This window comes from Neolamprologus multifasciatus, chromosome 2 (genome assembly GCF_963576455.1).
Source record: "Neolamprologus multifasciatus chromosome 2, fNeoMul1.2, whole genome shotgun sequence".
NCBI lineage: Eukaryota > Metazoa > Chordata > Actinopteri > Cichliformes > Cichlidae > Neolamprologus > Neolamprologus multifasciatus.
The window spans coordinates 24,669,695-24,685,249 of record NC_140440.1 but is presented as its reverse complement, the minus strand read 5'-3'; the positions used below and the strand labels follow the sequence as shown (position 1 = coordinate 24,685,249).

At 40.6% G+C, this 15,555-nt stretch overlaps 1 protein-coding gene across 9 annotated transcripts; it reads left to right on the top strand.

Moving 5' to 3' along the window:
• Positions 1 to 1,386: 1,386 nt before the first annotated feature.
• On the top strand, positions 1,387 to 15,391 carry LOC146524423 (UDP-N-acetylglucosamine--peptide N-acetylglucosaminyltransferase 110 kDa subunit). Of its 9 annotated transcripts, none has more exons than XM_085176233.1 (22): positions 1,387 to 1,750; positions 3,102 to 3,252; positions 3,950 to 4,193; positions 4,309 to 4,377; positions 7,748 to 7,864; positions 7,957 to 8,036; positions 8,343 to 8,538; positions 8,631 to 8,771; positions 8,868 to 8,968; positions 9,396 to 9,549; positions 9,797 to 9,898; positions 10,047 to 10,244; positions 10,520 to 10,678; positions 10,796 to 10,885; positions 11,024 to 11,149; positions 11,262 to 11,432; positions 11,538 to 11,654; positions 11,774 to 11,944; positions 12,180 to 12,332; positions 12,445 to 12,697; positions 13,785 to 13,920; positions 14,015 to 15,391. In XM_085176233.1, exons 1-22 carry the CDS (start codon positions 1,714 to 1,716, stop codon positions 14,193 to 14,195), a joined length of 3,147 nt encoding a protein of 1,048 aa, XP_085032359.1. In that variant the 5' UTR covers positions 1,387 to 1,713; the 3' UTR covers positions 14,196 to 15,391. The 9 variants fall into 9 exon arrangements, with proteins under 9 accessions (XP_085032359.1, XP_085032341.1, XP_085032331.1 ...); XM_085176215.1 differs by having other exon boundaries at positions 3,072 to 3,252; positions 10,047 to 10,226; XM_085176205.1 differs by having other exon boundaries at positions 3,072 to 3,252; positions 13,797 to 13,920.
• Positions 15,392 to 15,555: the final 164 nt, after the last annotated feature.

Sequence of the window (15,555 nt, the reverse complement as noted above, 5' to 3'; positions counted from 1 at the left end):
CAGATGAACAGTCACTGACATTTATCAGTCTGGAAAGGTCTGGAAAGCGATTTCTCAGGCAATGCGACTCCAGTGACTCACAGTGAGAGCCATTATCCACAAATAGAGAAAAAATGGAACAGAGGTGAACCTTTGCAGGAGTTACCGGCCTACCAAAATTACTCCAAGAGAGCAACGATAACTCAGCCAGGAGGTCACAAAAAACCCCAAATCAACATTAAAGAACCGCAGGCTTCACACGTCTCAGTTAAGGTCAGAGTTTATGATTCAACAATAAGAAAGAGAGTTGGGAGAGTTCAAGGAGAAAACCACCGCTGACCAAAAAGAACACAAAGGCTCGTCTCACAAAACATCTTGATGATATATTCAGGAATTTAAGGAAAATAGTCTTTGGACTGAGAAGACAAACGATGAACATTTGGGAACGTTTGAGTCCAGTTATATCTGGCATAAAACTAACACAGTATTTGGTCAAAGAGAGCATCACACCAGCAGTCAAACACCGTGGTGGTAGTGTGATGGTCTGAGGCTGCTTTGCTGCTCCAGGACCCGGACGACTTACCGTAATTGATGGAACTTTGAATTCTGCTCTCTACCAGAAAATCCTGAAGGAAAATGTCTGGCTAGCACTTCATGCCCTGAAGCCCAAGCCTGTTTGGATCATGAGTGGGACAATGATACAAAACACACCAAGTCCACTTCTAAATGACTTTAAAAAAAAAAAATAGGAAAAACAAAAACAGAAGCAAAATAAAGATATTTTAGTGGCTTAGTCAAAGTCTGGATTAAAAACAGGTTCGAGGGCAATTACTTTTTCACAAATTGGGATTTATTTACTAAAATAAATCATAATTTATCTCATTAATCTGTGTTTAATATTAAGTTTTGCTTGATGACCTGAATGATCTGTGACAACTAGTTCTTGAATTGTATATTAGTTAACATCACTACCACTTTTTGCGCCTGTTTTATCTGCATAGCAGAGCCGCGTAGATCTCCAGCTGTGCATTGCATAACTTAAACAGAATCCACCCACTGTTATATAATGTCAGTGTCTCACATTATTCTCGTGTGGCTGTGGGAACACGTTACAATCCACAGACGATCTGCCTCGTGAATCTTACAACCAGTTCTCTGCTGGCTTTTTCCATTTGCACTCCGTCTCACTGCACCAATGTGTTCTTCCGCGCAGCATCGTTCCTACTGTGTTTTTTAAACTTTAGTAAACAAAGAAATAACACGCGATAAAGGGAGAAAAATGTAATCACAAATCTTCTAAAACATTTTTACATCGCTAAGTGCGATATTTATTACAGTTTTACACACGTGTCTCGGTAACGGCGGTGAACGGATCTAGTTTATCTCAAAAACGAGTTCCACCCATCTCGCCATTTTATGATCCACTGCTGCTTTGTTGGGAAGGGGAAGCTAGCAAGAGCCATTAAACAAACAGCACGTAACATGTTAGCTTAAAAACGAGCTCTTAACAGCAAGACAATTGATTGGGTATTAGCCAGCTGATACTAACCACTGTGAGATCTACATTTGTCGCTTTAGGAGAAAAAAAAACATACGTTAGGACATTAGTTTAGCTAACTCTGCATAGCTATTGGGGCAACGTGTTTGCTGCTTGTCGCAATTTTTTTTCTCTGAGATTGTTATCTGCTAGAGGACACATTGACGACCACCGTGCAAGACTCGAAGACCGAGGAGATGGCGAGCTCAGTGGGAAACGTGGCCGACAGCACAGGTTTGCTGTTTTTATGCAAGTAATTCTACACAGAAGGCAACAAGGCAAGCTTCAAAGACGGTGTCCTTGTGTAGGCTTTTCCCCCTTAGATGCGATCGAGCTAGCATCTAACAAGTAGACTTAAAAAAAGAAAAGAAAATCGGTAAACTATTATAACCATGTTTTTATTAAATTTGTCTTTTGTCCAACGTGGAAGAACATGTTAGTAATAGCAACGCGGGCTCAAATTTCTACCTCGCATCGCGACAATAAAAGCCCTAAAGCTATCGTTAGCGTAATTTAGCTTTTAGCACAGGTTTGCGTCGAAGTAGCCGCAAATTGTCTGCCAGTCACAATTTAACGCAGACGAATCAGCATTCCACGAAGGTGCTTTAGCGGTTTGCTCGGGGTACACCATTTTTGTTTCACTATTTCATGTTTAAGGGTCTCTGAAAGCTAAGTCAGCACAAAGGGGCTTGAAGATGTCTTTGAAATTTGTTATCGGGGGGCCTTGCTACTGAAGTTGGCCCCGCATGCCTCAACGCTTAGCACAGATAGCCTTTAGGCTAATGGTAGCATTTATCCCAAAGGTTATCGGCGATACTGATGCCAGAATGTTCTGAAACCCTGTATTTTCGCGCATTGATTGGTGGTTTAAGCAAATTAAGCTATACTCTTTCCACAAGTAATGTTACGTAAGTGTCATGAACGCTTGAGTAAACCGGATCTACTGCATTATTAGCCCTGCAATAAAAGTTTAACTATATGATGTGGCTTTGTTTTCTCAGCGCCACCTTTGAATAGCTATTTCGTTTTGTTGGAGCAGAGCGTTTTGATGTGTTCACTACTACTTCAGTGGTAGTTATAATACCATATATATTACAAAAGCCCCCCCCCCCAAAAAAAAAAATAGAAATTGTATTAGAATAAGTTACAATAAAGTAATCTGGTGTTTCCAAAAAAGTACATATTTGATATGTGAAATTACTAAACATCCAAAATGTGTTATGGACTGTTTTGCCAGAACCTTTCACACCTGTTTCATCCATCTGCTTGCCTGTTTTCCCATCACACACATTATTTTCCTCCATTTTTTTATATTTGTTAGACTTTATTGTGACTCCTACCAACACAATAAAATGTAAAATCCCCAAATGTGTATCATGAGTCCCCTCCCCCCTTTATGTTGAGTTCAAATTGTGTTAGTCACTCTTCTTAAATTAAAGCATTTGTCTTTTTTTCCTCTTTAAAAAAAATTCTGTTATCATTTGTCTGATTTTAATTTTTTCCATCACCTCTAACGTGTCGTTTTCCCCCTCCTTGGCTTATGTTGGTGCTCCAGAACCAACAAAACGTATGCTTTCCTTCCAAGGGTTGGCTGAGCTGGCGCACCGGGAGTATCAGTCAGGGGATTTTGAGGCAGCTGAGCGCCACTGCATGCAGCTGTGGAGGCAGGAGCCTGATAACACAGGCGTGCTGTTGCTCCTGTCCTCCATCCACTTCCAGTGCCGAAGACTCGACAGGTGAGGTGTTGGGGGGGTGGAAAAGCACACTGGGCATGTGAGCAGTAGCAGAGGAAAATGGGTCTTCTTGGCTTTGAGTGCACACACTGGGGAGTCCTTATGGAGCAGCTGCGCTGTCTTGTGCAAATCCTGTTATGTGGTTTAACTTGGGTTTTGTGCATTTCTGGTGGTTGGAGTGTAACCTTTCTTTTCAGGTGCTTGGGTCTTTCAAGTAACATGATCTAAATGCTTTTTCACTCATTTCAAATCCTTAAATGTGGACAATGCCAGTATCATTACAGCCTTGTAATGCTGTTGAATTTGGTAATTAACCATAATATAAATGCTAAACTTGTATGCTTTTGTTGTTGACCCCAAAAACTGTTGGTTAGTAAAAATGTTCCATGACAGCTCACAGGATCAAATTGAACATGGTGATCTTCTTTGCAGTATTTTCATCACAACTTATTTTGGGCTGTACTACCTGCATGAGAATTGGTTTGCATAGTAGACATTTGAATAAAAAGTTTTGCTCAGGTGCTGTGGCTCATGTTCATGTGTCTTGATATTTGGGATTTTCCATCATATTTGACAATGCATCTTAAACTAATTTTCTGTTCTTTAACATCTTGGGCCTTGCTGTTGTTTCTACACAGCAGTCTGAACCAACTGTGTCAGCTCTGGAGTGTAACCGTTTGTGCATAATCTTTCCTTGCAGGTCTGCTCATTTCAGTACCTTGGCCATCAAGCAGAACCCAATGTTGGCTGAGGCCTACTCCAACCTGGGGAATGTGTACAAGGAGCGTGGGCAGCTGCAGGAGGCAATAGAGCATTATCGCCATGCTCTGAGACTCAAGCCAGATTTTATCGACGGGTACATCAACTTGGCTGCAGCTCTGGTGGCCGCAGGAGATATGGAGGGAGCCGTGCAGGCTTATGTCTCCGCATTACAATACAACCCAGTGAGTTAATTTATATTTTTTCTAAATTGTATGTGTCAATGCCCTATACATTTATTTAGTTAGAACAAATCGGCTGTTTATTGAATTCTTTATATATATTTTTTTATCTCCACAGGATCTATATTGTGTGCGCAGTGACTTGGGGAATTTGCTTAAAGCCCTCGGGCGTTTGGAAGAGGCCAAGGTATGTTACAGCGCGTTGGTGTATATTTAGATGTGGTGTTTGTATTTTTGTTGTAGATCTTTTTTTCTTTCTTTCTTTTTTCCTCCTTGTCCATCAATTTTATTTTTAGTGTCACTCACTAAGACCATAGATGTTTTTCTTTTCTCCTTTTTGACATTTTTAAAGCAGTCTTACTATTCAACCCACTTATGTGAAGGACAGAAAATGGAAGCATCTCCTCATTTTTCAGAGTTGCAGTGAGCTTCTTATCCCCTTACTTTTAACCTTTTTGAAGTACTGGACTGGAATGGGTTAACACCCATATGTGGAAATCAGGTTTTCTGAATTTCTTTAAAAAAAACAAAGCAATACACATACTGTTTTTTTTTTTTTGTTTGGTTTTTTTAGACAGCTTACATTTATTTATTTTTATTTTTTTTAGTGTACACATTACATTCGTCTCTACCCTATATCACTTTTAGTCCCAATGTCCTTTGCTTTACACAGACCTCTTATCGGAGATCAGTCCCTTTCCCTTTCAGGAAGAAAGGCTGGAGTTTCAAAATTCACAACGCTGAACTAACCTCGGCCCATGCATTTCCATAAAGTTGACTTTGGAGGAAAAACGCTGGCTCGGTCTTTGAAGAAATTATGAACTGATGAAAAGTTAGTTTATCTTTGCAGTGCAAAAGATAAGATGGTTTCTAACCTAACTACTATACTCCTGTATTGTTTTTCTTTCAAGTGCCCTTATGACAGGTTCTTCTCAGTTTGCTGTCAGTTTGGGGGTGCTACACTTCAATTTGTCACTTTTAAATGTGTCTATATTCTTGGGGGGGGGGGGGGGGGGGGGGGGGGGTTACCTGAATTGGGTTAAATTTGTGATATGGAGTTGTCTTGCTGGTTACAGGCCATCTTATTTCGTGCTAGAGGGGGGTAAAGGAGTGGGGAGGAGCATCAGGGAGTCACAAGCTCCCCAGCTCTGTCGCTCCGCCCCCCGCGCGCTTGCTGAGGATTGGTGGAGTGGGCGCGCTCAAAGCTGTCTTCCTGACCCTTCAGTTTGATTTAATCAGTGCTTGAGCACATTCCCAACAGTGCTTTTCCGCACATATACATCAATTTTTGGATCCACTTGATGGATTTTATACAGCTGGTTATCTCTTCAGATATCCGCTGCTTTTGAATTGTTAACTGAACATATGGATTTAAGAGCAGTCATTCTCACATGCCTTAAAGTGGCACAAATGGTGTCAGGCAGACAGCTTACCATCTGTACTCCACCGCCTGCGTCAGATGCTGGGTTAGAAAGACAGAAGCACGCGCAACAGCGATGACCTCTTTATTTCAGAGCTGTGGAGGCTTCTAGATACAAATAATTAAACCACAGACTTTTCTCCATTGGCCAGGACTCAAGAAAGCAGGCCAGGATAAAGAAATCAAAGTTCTATAAATATTTCATGAAAATGCAAAAAAAGAAAAGAAAAGCCATGATTAATACTTCTTCCCTTTTTCTTCAAATATGTAATATTATTCCCAAAGAAATGGGATCAGTTCATTTGGGCAAGATCAAGCCAGTAACTGCCCTCCTGTTCTGTGATTGTAAAAACTGAATTGGGAATTAACTGGAAGCTTGACCTTCCGTGGTACTGCACAGATCAAAGCCTTTCTTCCCTCCCAGTTACCCCTAAAGCATTCCTTTTGTTTACTTTGAAATGAAACATTCATTTGCATGAATGAAAACTAAGGCTAGTATTATAGTTTTTGTTTGTTATTTGGACGAAAGTGCTTTTTTAAAAAATTTTTTTTATTTCCATATTTAAAAAAAAAAAGAATGTATTGTTTGAGAACTTTTACTAACGATCTTGTTTTCTGATTTTGTCTCTTTTGGTTTTTCCACAACTGATATTGTTATTTAGAAGGTTTCAGGTGGGTGACACTATTCCTGCGTAGGTGCCTGGCGGAAAGGAACACTAGGGCAGCCTCAGTCCTCCTCTTCTTCCAGCCAGCTGCGACCACCACTCTGACAAAGTCCAAAAATATGGTAACGGGTTTGTAACTGCCAACAAAAGAAAAACCACCTTACTTCATGCTTGAGCTCCTCTGTCTTGTGGCTTCCTTTTGAAGAGCAAAAGAAAAAAGTAAAAATTAAAAAAATAATAATGATAGTAGTAATAATAATAAGAAGAGCATTACAGTAAGCATTTCTTAAAATATGCTATACTAATTACCCAATTTTATATTATGTAAAAAAAACAAAAAACAAAAAAAACAACAACTTGGTTTTGGAAGCATTAATCATGAAAAACAAGTAAGAACCCTCTAACTCTTACATTTTGGTTATTTTTTTCCTGTTTTGTTTTGATTTCCCTTCTTTATTTGGAGTTGCAGCGTTCTGATGATCATGCAGATAGTGCGCTGTGAGTCTGCAGTAACGCAGGGGCTGCGCAGCGATATCTTCCAAGCAACCAAAAAGGCGGAAAGCGCAAGCGTGCGGCTCCCCCATACCCTTCATTCCCTTTGGCCTGTTAGTTGTGGACCTCCCCCCTCTTGCAACCAGCCTGGTTGCCAAGTGCCCCTAAATTTCAAGTGTAATTGGCTTATGACAAAACCAAAGACAACATTTTGTGACAAATGGCAGTGTAATTGTCTTAGCATTTAACCACTGCCTAATCTCTGTATTCAGAGCCATTTTGTGGGTGCCAAGTGTGTGCCAGTCTGGTGTTGCAAGTGTTCAGTCAGGGGTTGTTGGTCTGCAGCTGTTTCACGTGGCCATTCAGCAAGCGTAGCGGCGCAATAAGAACCTTGCCAGGCGCAAGGTCATGCAAAGAGCATAATATGGTGCACAGGCGTGGTGCCAGCGGTGACCCATGCAGCGCGCTCGCGTTTCTTGCGCATGCATTACAGGGACTTTCACCTGCACATACTGCCCAGCATCCCAGGTTGTGAGATGCCTTGCTAACATCAAATAGAGATTTCATGCAGTTCGTTTGTTGTTACTTTAAATTTTAGCTGATTGTTGTTAATAGGGTGGGCAGATAGCAGATTTTACTGGCTCTAGCAACCACTACATTTGGTAAGGATGTGGTCATAACTGGAGGATGAGGGCCTATGTGTGGGTGTCGGTCGGATCCGCGCAGCGTAGGAAAAAGCATTGCAGCTTTGCGCGGCAGACTTGTGCGCAGGCGAGCCCATGCTGTAGACTCACTTTTTGCCATCATGGAGAATGGTCACTAATTTTGCTTTCTCTTGCTTTTTGTTTTCTCTTTTGCTTTTTTCTCAATCTTTCTTTTCTTTTTTTTTTTTATATCAAACCCTTTTCCCCCTTCTATGCACTATACCTCTCCCATTCTACCTCTTCTCCTTTCCTGTGGTTATTTTAAACCCATTGAAGGCTTGTTACCTGAAAGCCATTGAGACTCAGCCCAACTTTGCCGTGGCTTGGAGCAACTTGGGCTGTGTGTTCAATGCCCAGGGAGAGATATGGCTGGCTATACACCATTTTGAAAAGGTCAGTTGCATAGTTTATTGTAACATTAATCAAACTATATTATGAGACACCTTAACAGTATAAAATATAAAGTATTTTTCCTTGGTTTTTAGGCAGTGACACTGGATCCAAATTTCCTTGATGCATATATCAATTTAGGCAATGTTTTGAAGGAGGCCCGCATCTTTGACAGGTGAGTCTAAATCATGACAGATTTTTCTGTCAATGCACCACCCTACCACATTCCTCGATACCTCGTTTAATTAAGTCAGACAATGTTAATTTCAGCACATCCTTGTCTTTGCTGTTCATAGAACTGTTTTTTTTGTTTTGTTTTCTTGTTTTTATTCCACTGACTGGGCAGGGCAGATTCGCTGTGCTTACTGCTGTCACAGCAGTAATGCATCTGCTTGTGGGGTTTTTGTTTTTAGGTTGTAGCATACATCTTTTCATTTTAAATGTTTGCAGAATATTCATAACTTTTATTCGCATCTTCCAGAGCTGTGGCTGGATACCTGAGAGCCCTGAGTCTGAGCCCCAATCATGCCGTTGTCCATGGAAATCTGGCCTGTGTCTACTATGAGCAGGGCCTCATTGACCTGGCTATTGACACCTACCGCCGTGCTATTGAATTGCAGCCCCACTTTCCTGATGCCTACTGCAATTTGGCAAACGCTCTAAAGGAGAAAGGAAATGTAATGTTTTTTTTGTCTCGAATCTTGAGTACCTCTGATGTCATTAAACACTTGCTGAGTTTTTACTGACTGAGTTCTATTTTCCCTAACAGGTGTCTGAAGCCGAAGAGTGCTACAACACAGCTTTGCGTTTGTGTCCAACTCATGCCGACTCCCTTAACAACTTGGCAAATATCAAGCGTGAGCAGGGCTACATCGAGGAAGCAGTTCAGCTCTACAGAAAAGCCTTAGAGGTGGGTTTAACATTGTCAAGATAAACAGATTTGAAATACTCACTTTTACAGTAAAAATGATCATGTGATGATACTTATTCAAACTTTATTCATCAGGTGTTCCCAGAGTTTGCAGCAGCTCACTCTAACTTGGCCAGTGTGTTGCAGCAGCAGGGAAAACTGCAGGAAGCCCTCATGCACTACAAAGAGGCAATCAGGTTTGTAAATGAATGCTGGAGACAACTGTGGACTTTGAGTTTATGCCTGAAATGAGCTCTTTTTCTTTGTTGGGCTCATGTTTAATCACTCCAGTAACTTTTCTAAATTGAGAATAGCTGTCTCAGTTCAGACATGTTACTGATCTACTAACTTTAAATGGATGTTTGATTTGTAGCATTCCTAAAAGTCCTGTTGGCAACATTTAGCGAAAAAGCTGCTATCTTAATAACTGCTGCTAAATAACTTAAAGTTTGTACATGAAAATAGAGCAGTAAGTATACTGTGAAGATACCTGACTGTTGCCAGATATGAGTGAAAAATTAAATCCATTAATTTCTCTCCTGTGACACTCCTATGATTATTTACTTTTGTGTAAAAAGACCTGACAGCTGAGTAATTTTGTTATGTGGTCTGTTTGAATTTTAGAATCAGCCCCACATTTGCTGATGCCTACTCAAACATGGGGAATACACTAAAAGAAATGCAAGATGTTCAGGGAGCTCTGCAGTGTTACACCCGTGCCATCCAGATCAACCCCGCCTTTGCTGATGCTCACAGCAATTTAGCCTCAATCCATAAGGTAGGAATATTTCTTAATTTTACTCTTCATATGCTCTCTCTAGATGATAGATAGATATAGCACTTCACTATTAGATTATCCACCTCCAGGTTGCTTCTCACATTAAATTAGTACATTTAAAGATGTATTTTCACACAAACCTAATTAAAAATTGAGCAATGGATACTTGAGTTGGCACCCGTTTGTTAGTTGAGTATGCCTTTTGGAGTTTTAATTTTTGTGTTGTTTGTATTTATTTTATTTTTAGGATTCTGGAAACATCCCAGAGGCTATTGCATCTTATCGCACAGCCTTGAAACTGAAGCCTGACTTCCCTGATGCTTACTGCAACTTGGCACACTGCCTACAGGTGTTCATCTGCTGTTATACTGCATTTCTTTTCTATTTTTTATTTATTTTTCACTTCTGCTGTTATCAAAACAAATTTTCTGACTACTTTTAAAAAAAAATTTATTTATTAATTTTTTTGTTGTTGTTTTTGCCCCCTACTTTTTCAGATTGTGTGTGACTGGACAGATTATGATGAGCGGATGAAAAAGCTTGTGAGCATTGTGGCAGACCAACTGGAGAAGAACCGCTTGCCCTCAGTGCACCCACACCACAGCATGCTGTATCCGCTCTCTCACAGCTTCCGCAAGGCCATTGCTGAGCGCCACGGAAACCTGTGCCTGGACAAGGTAGACAAAATGATCAAAGCAAGTAAACCTTTAATATATATTTTGGGAGGGTGGAAGGTGGCTGGTGATGGAAGTGCCTGCAGGGTATGGGGAAGGTAAGGGGGGTGGGCAAGGTACTGGGTATAAAGAAGTAGAGAAGCTGGTGGTGAGTGGGTCGCTTGGAGTGATGAAGGTATTGGGGGTAAGAAATGATTTTTGGGCAAACAAATTTTTATGTTGTTAGTCAAACATCTGCCATGTAGACTTTACTGTCCTACTGTACACGTGTTCTTATAACATTACTTACTCCACAGATTAATGCACTGCACAAACCGGCTTACGAGCATCCTAAGGATCTGAAAGCTAGCAGTGGACGTCTGCGCATTGGATATGTAAGCTCTGACTTTGGCAACCATCCAACCTCCCACCTGATGCAGTCCATTCCTGGAATGCACAATCCTGAAAAATTTGAGGTAATTTCAACTCAGAATTGTTTTTTATGGTTTAAAAAAAAAAGGTGCTTATTACACTCTGCAATGTATTGACACAGGGTTGATTAAAGTCTTCATTTTGTTTTCCTTACTCTAAAGGTGTTTTGCTACGCACTCAGCCCTGATGATAGTACCAATTTCCGTGTGAAAGTGGTTGCTGAAGCTCATCATTTCACAGACCTCTCACAGGTAACTCGTAACATGTTGTTTCCTCAACAGTATCTTTCTATTTATAACACATCAATCTTGAGCATTTCAACCATTGTGCTGTCAGATGCAATGTCAGGAACTCTAGCCATTTACATAAACTGTAACTTTTGTCTCCAGATACCTTGCAATGGCAAGGCAGCTGATCGTATTCACCAGGATGGAATCAACATTCTAGTGAATATGAATGGATACACCAAGGGAGCAAGAAATGAGCTCTTCGCCCTCCGCCCTGCCCCTATTCAGGTAAGCCTTACATGTAAATTGTTAGCCTGTCCAGGGGATAGCTATATTTATAAGCATGTGCAATATACTGACCGTGAAAACGCACAGCTAACAATTTATACCTATTCAATAGGCTATGTGGCTAGGTTACCCTGGAACCAGCGGCGCTCCCTTCATGGACTACATCATCACAGACAAGGAGACATCGCCTACGGAAGTGGCTGAGCAGTACTCGGAGAAACTTGCCTACATGCCTAATACCTTCTTCATTGGAGACCATGCCAACATGTTCCCTCACCTCAAGGTTTGTCCAGCCTTACAATGCTGCAGATTGATTCTGTAAGCTGTTGTGTTTTCCTAAAATTTTACTTTCACTGTTGTTGTAACTTTATTTATTTTTGACCAACAGAAAAAGGCAGTGATTGATTTCAAGTCTAACGGGCACATCTTTGACAACCGCATCGTTCTTAATGGTATTGATCTGAAGGCCTTCTTGGACAGTCTGCCCGATGTCAAAGTGATAAAGGTGAGTAAGGAAAAATACCAGAAACTTTATTAAAACAGACGTTTAATCTGAAACAATAATTCTGATTGTTGATGAAAATTTCTTTTCTTTTTCTTTTTTTTTTTTTTTTAATCGACCAGATGAAGTGTGACAACAACCAGGAATCTACTGGTGACACAAATGGAGCCCTGTCCATGCCTGTGATTCCCATGAACACAGCAGCTGAAGCAATCATCAACATGATCAATCAAGGCCAAATCCAGGTCACAATCAATGGCTTCACTGTCAGCAATGGCCTAGCCACCACACAGGTAAGAGTCACTTTTAGACGTACACACTTGGCCACTTTTGCTTCATGTAAACACACTAACTGTCTGGACACCCTGGTCACTTTCCCATATATTGTCACATGCTGCTTCTTTTTACAGAAGTATTTTAGGCAATGTTCCCCTTATTTAGGAGGGACTTTAAAACAAAACACTTTAAAACAAATGTAAGCGTTAAGGCCACTCCACAAACAGCAATATTTTCATTCCTCATGTTTAGATCAGTAACAAAGCTGCGACTGGGGAGGAGGTGCCACGCACGATTGTTGTAACAACCCGTTCTCAGTATGGTCTCCCAGAGGACTCCATTGTCTACTGCAACTTCAACCAGCTCTACAAGATTGATCCACCTACTCTCCAGATGTGGGTCAATGTAAGTTTGGACTGGAGTTCCTTTAACTAAGAAATTCTGTTTAAGGGCGTTTAAAAAAAGTGTGTGTGTGTAAAAATAAATAATCAATCTCTTAACATTTGTCTTGTTGCAGATCCTAAAGCGTGTGCCCAACAGTGTCTTGTGGCTTCTTCGCTTCCCTGCAGTTGGCGAGCCCAACATCCAGCAGTATGCTCAGAACATGGGTCTGCCAGGCTCTCGGATCATTTTCTCTCCTGTGGCCCCCAAGGAGGAGCATGTGAGAAGGGGCCAGCTTGCTGATGTGTGCCTAGACACTCCTCTGTGCAACGGTCATACCACAGGCATGGATGTTCTCTGGGCTGGAACACCCATGGTCACTATGCCTGGTGAGCAGAGTTTTCAGGAATAGGCTTGGCTACGATTATTTTTGATAGTCGACTAGTCACCGATTATTTTTGCAATTAGTCGACTGATCAGATCATGCATCCATTTGGACGTAAAACGTACAGCTTATTGCACCAGCATGCATCTGCTGTTATATAACTATCATTAGCTTACAGCTTTAAGTGTTTAAGGTATGTGCTAACTAAAAATAGACAAGATGATAGTTTATTAAATTTTAATAAAATTTGCAGATTGTTTTGGTGAAGTTTAATAAACTCCTTGCTATCTAAAATATAACGGGACACCGGAGTATATTCTCGAGCATCTCACACTTCTGATAATCAGCTGTCTGCTTGACGTTTATTAAGCTGTGTAAAAACTATCACTTTAATCTCAGCCAAACCGATTTACTCAGGAACAAATGAAATACTAAAAAAGGCCAAACAATAACATTTTTAAGTTATCTAAGTGACTTGTATATGTTTAACCTGAGTAGCGAAAGACGGCAGTGGGTTTGAAAACAATTTGCCCGGAGTCCGGGGTTCTCACCGGCTCTAGTGAGCTTTGCCCCTGGCTAGCTATTGAGCTAGTGGGTAACAGACATCGGAGCGCTTTTCAAAATATGTGGTGTCTTGATAAACTGAGCAGATATTTGAGGTTTACACAGTTACATTCTCGCCTGAAAATATGTTAAACGTTTATTTTGTGACTCAGAAAGAATAAAAAGAGTAATATTAAAACTAACTAGCTGCTGCCATTGTTGGAAACTGAGCTGGGCTGCGCTATGAAGTCTGGGACAGAGCTACTTCTTCTTTGGGGTTTTCCTTGTACATACAGTGCTGCCGTCTTCTGTTTCAGTCCGTTATTACACTCTTAAATTCTACTACTTATTCCTGCGTCTTTTGTGATCTTACAAAGCTTCAAACGACGCGTCGACGATTTTGATAGTTGACGTAATCGTGACTAGTCGACTAATCGTGGCAGCCCTACTACCAATTGTTGCCATAACACAAGTTGAAGAATTAACAGATTTTAAAAAATGACCATGAGAAGAATGTTAATTGAAACCTGTTTTCTTTTAAAATATTGACACCACTGTAGGTGAGACTCTTGCATCCCGTGTGGCTGCCTCCCAACTCAACTGTCTGGGCTGCCCTGATCTAATAGCTCAAAGCCGCCAGGACTATGAGGACATAGCAGTCAAACTGGGCTCCGACATGGAATAGTAAGTAGATGTTTATCCTAAACACTTCATTTTTTTTTTTCTTTAAACATCCTTTGTCACCTGCCAACTCTGATTACTTGCCCTCCTCCTATAGCCTGAAGATGGTCCGAGCACGTGTTTGGAAGCAGAGAATTTGCAGCCCTCTTTTCAACACCAAGCAGTACACAATGGACCTGGAGAGGCTCTATCTGCAGATGTGGGAGCACCACAGTAATGGCAACAAGCCAGATCACTTGGTCAAACACCAGGCAGTAGAGGCTAGTGAAAATGCTTGAACTGGAAGCATGCAGAATTATTTTCCCCTTTCCCCCAGCCATTTTAAACCCCCATCAGCACCATAGTTTGAATGGTCCGTTTCCACTCCAGCCCCTTCTTGTTGAACTTTTGTCTGTATCACTCTCCTTTGCTATTAATGGGACTCTTGTTTTCAAGGAGCCTACACATGTTCACATTTATCACCCATTTACACTGATCGTTGCCTCTCACATCTGCATCTACTGAGCCAGATTGATCCTGAGACATTCAGGCAACTCTTCTGAGACTCTTGTCCTAAAACATAGTATAGGTATATGGTGAGCATGAAAGGATTGTGAATGCCTGGCTTCCCTTTTCTTTTTTTCCTTTTTGGTACTTGGATCGATGGATTTACTTTCTTCTGTCATTGTGCATATGGGACTAAGTGCAGCTTGTGGAGAGAATTTCCAGCCGTCATTACTTGTTGATCTATTTATAAATGGATTAAGAGTGTTGTGTTTTTAAAAATGACATTGTTGCACCATGGAAATTGTACCTGACATGTTTCATCAGCTTTAACATGCAATTATAAAATATAAATTGCAACTCCTCTTTAGTTTGTTTTTTAAGCTCCTCTCACATACCTGCTGAAGTAGGTGTTCTAAGTTTCTGAAAACATGACAAAACTTCCAAATGCCAACTTCATTAAGCAAGGACTGTTTATTACAAGGACTATTTATTATCAGGACTATTATCAGTTCTCAACTTGTTCATAAGACTGGACAAATCTAGATAAAGCAACTCCTGTTAAGTCAGTGGGGAAGACCTACATGTAATTTTAGATTACATACCTTATACTTTTTTTTTTTTTTAAATCACACAAACCTGAAGCAAGCTGGTAAGTATTTCTAAGCAAATTTTTTTTTTTTGTCTGTTTACCTGTATGCTGTCAATGATGCCATGAGGCACTATATATAATAAATATTGAGATGGCAATCACTTTGTATGGTGTTTTGTACTCGATGGTAAAGCCGGTGAAAAACTGAAACCCTACCCCTTTGTTTCTTAAATCCTCATCAGTGTGCGGTCAGCAGCTCACAGCACCTTGTTAACCTTGGCAGAGTTATGTACTTGTATTCAGCTTTGCCTTTCTGGGTCCATTGTAGTCGGCTGACAAAATGAAAACTAATTTCCTGTGCCGAAATCTTCAAGCAATATTGGCGTTTATGGGAGTGTTTTTTAAAAAAAAAAAAAAAGTCCTGCATTCACAAGTATACCAGTCCCAAAACCAGGTGGAAGAAGAAATTAAGTTTTTAAAAACCAAATGGCTGACAATTTTTTTTTTTTCTTTTTTTTCCCCCCATGTTTTTATTTGAATTTAACAATTTCCTCTGGATATTT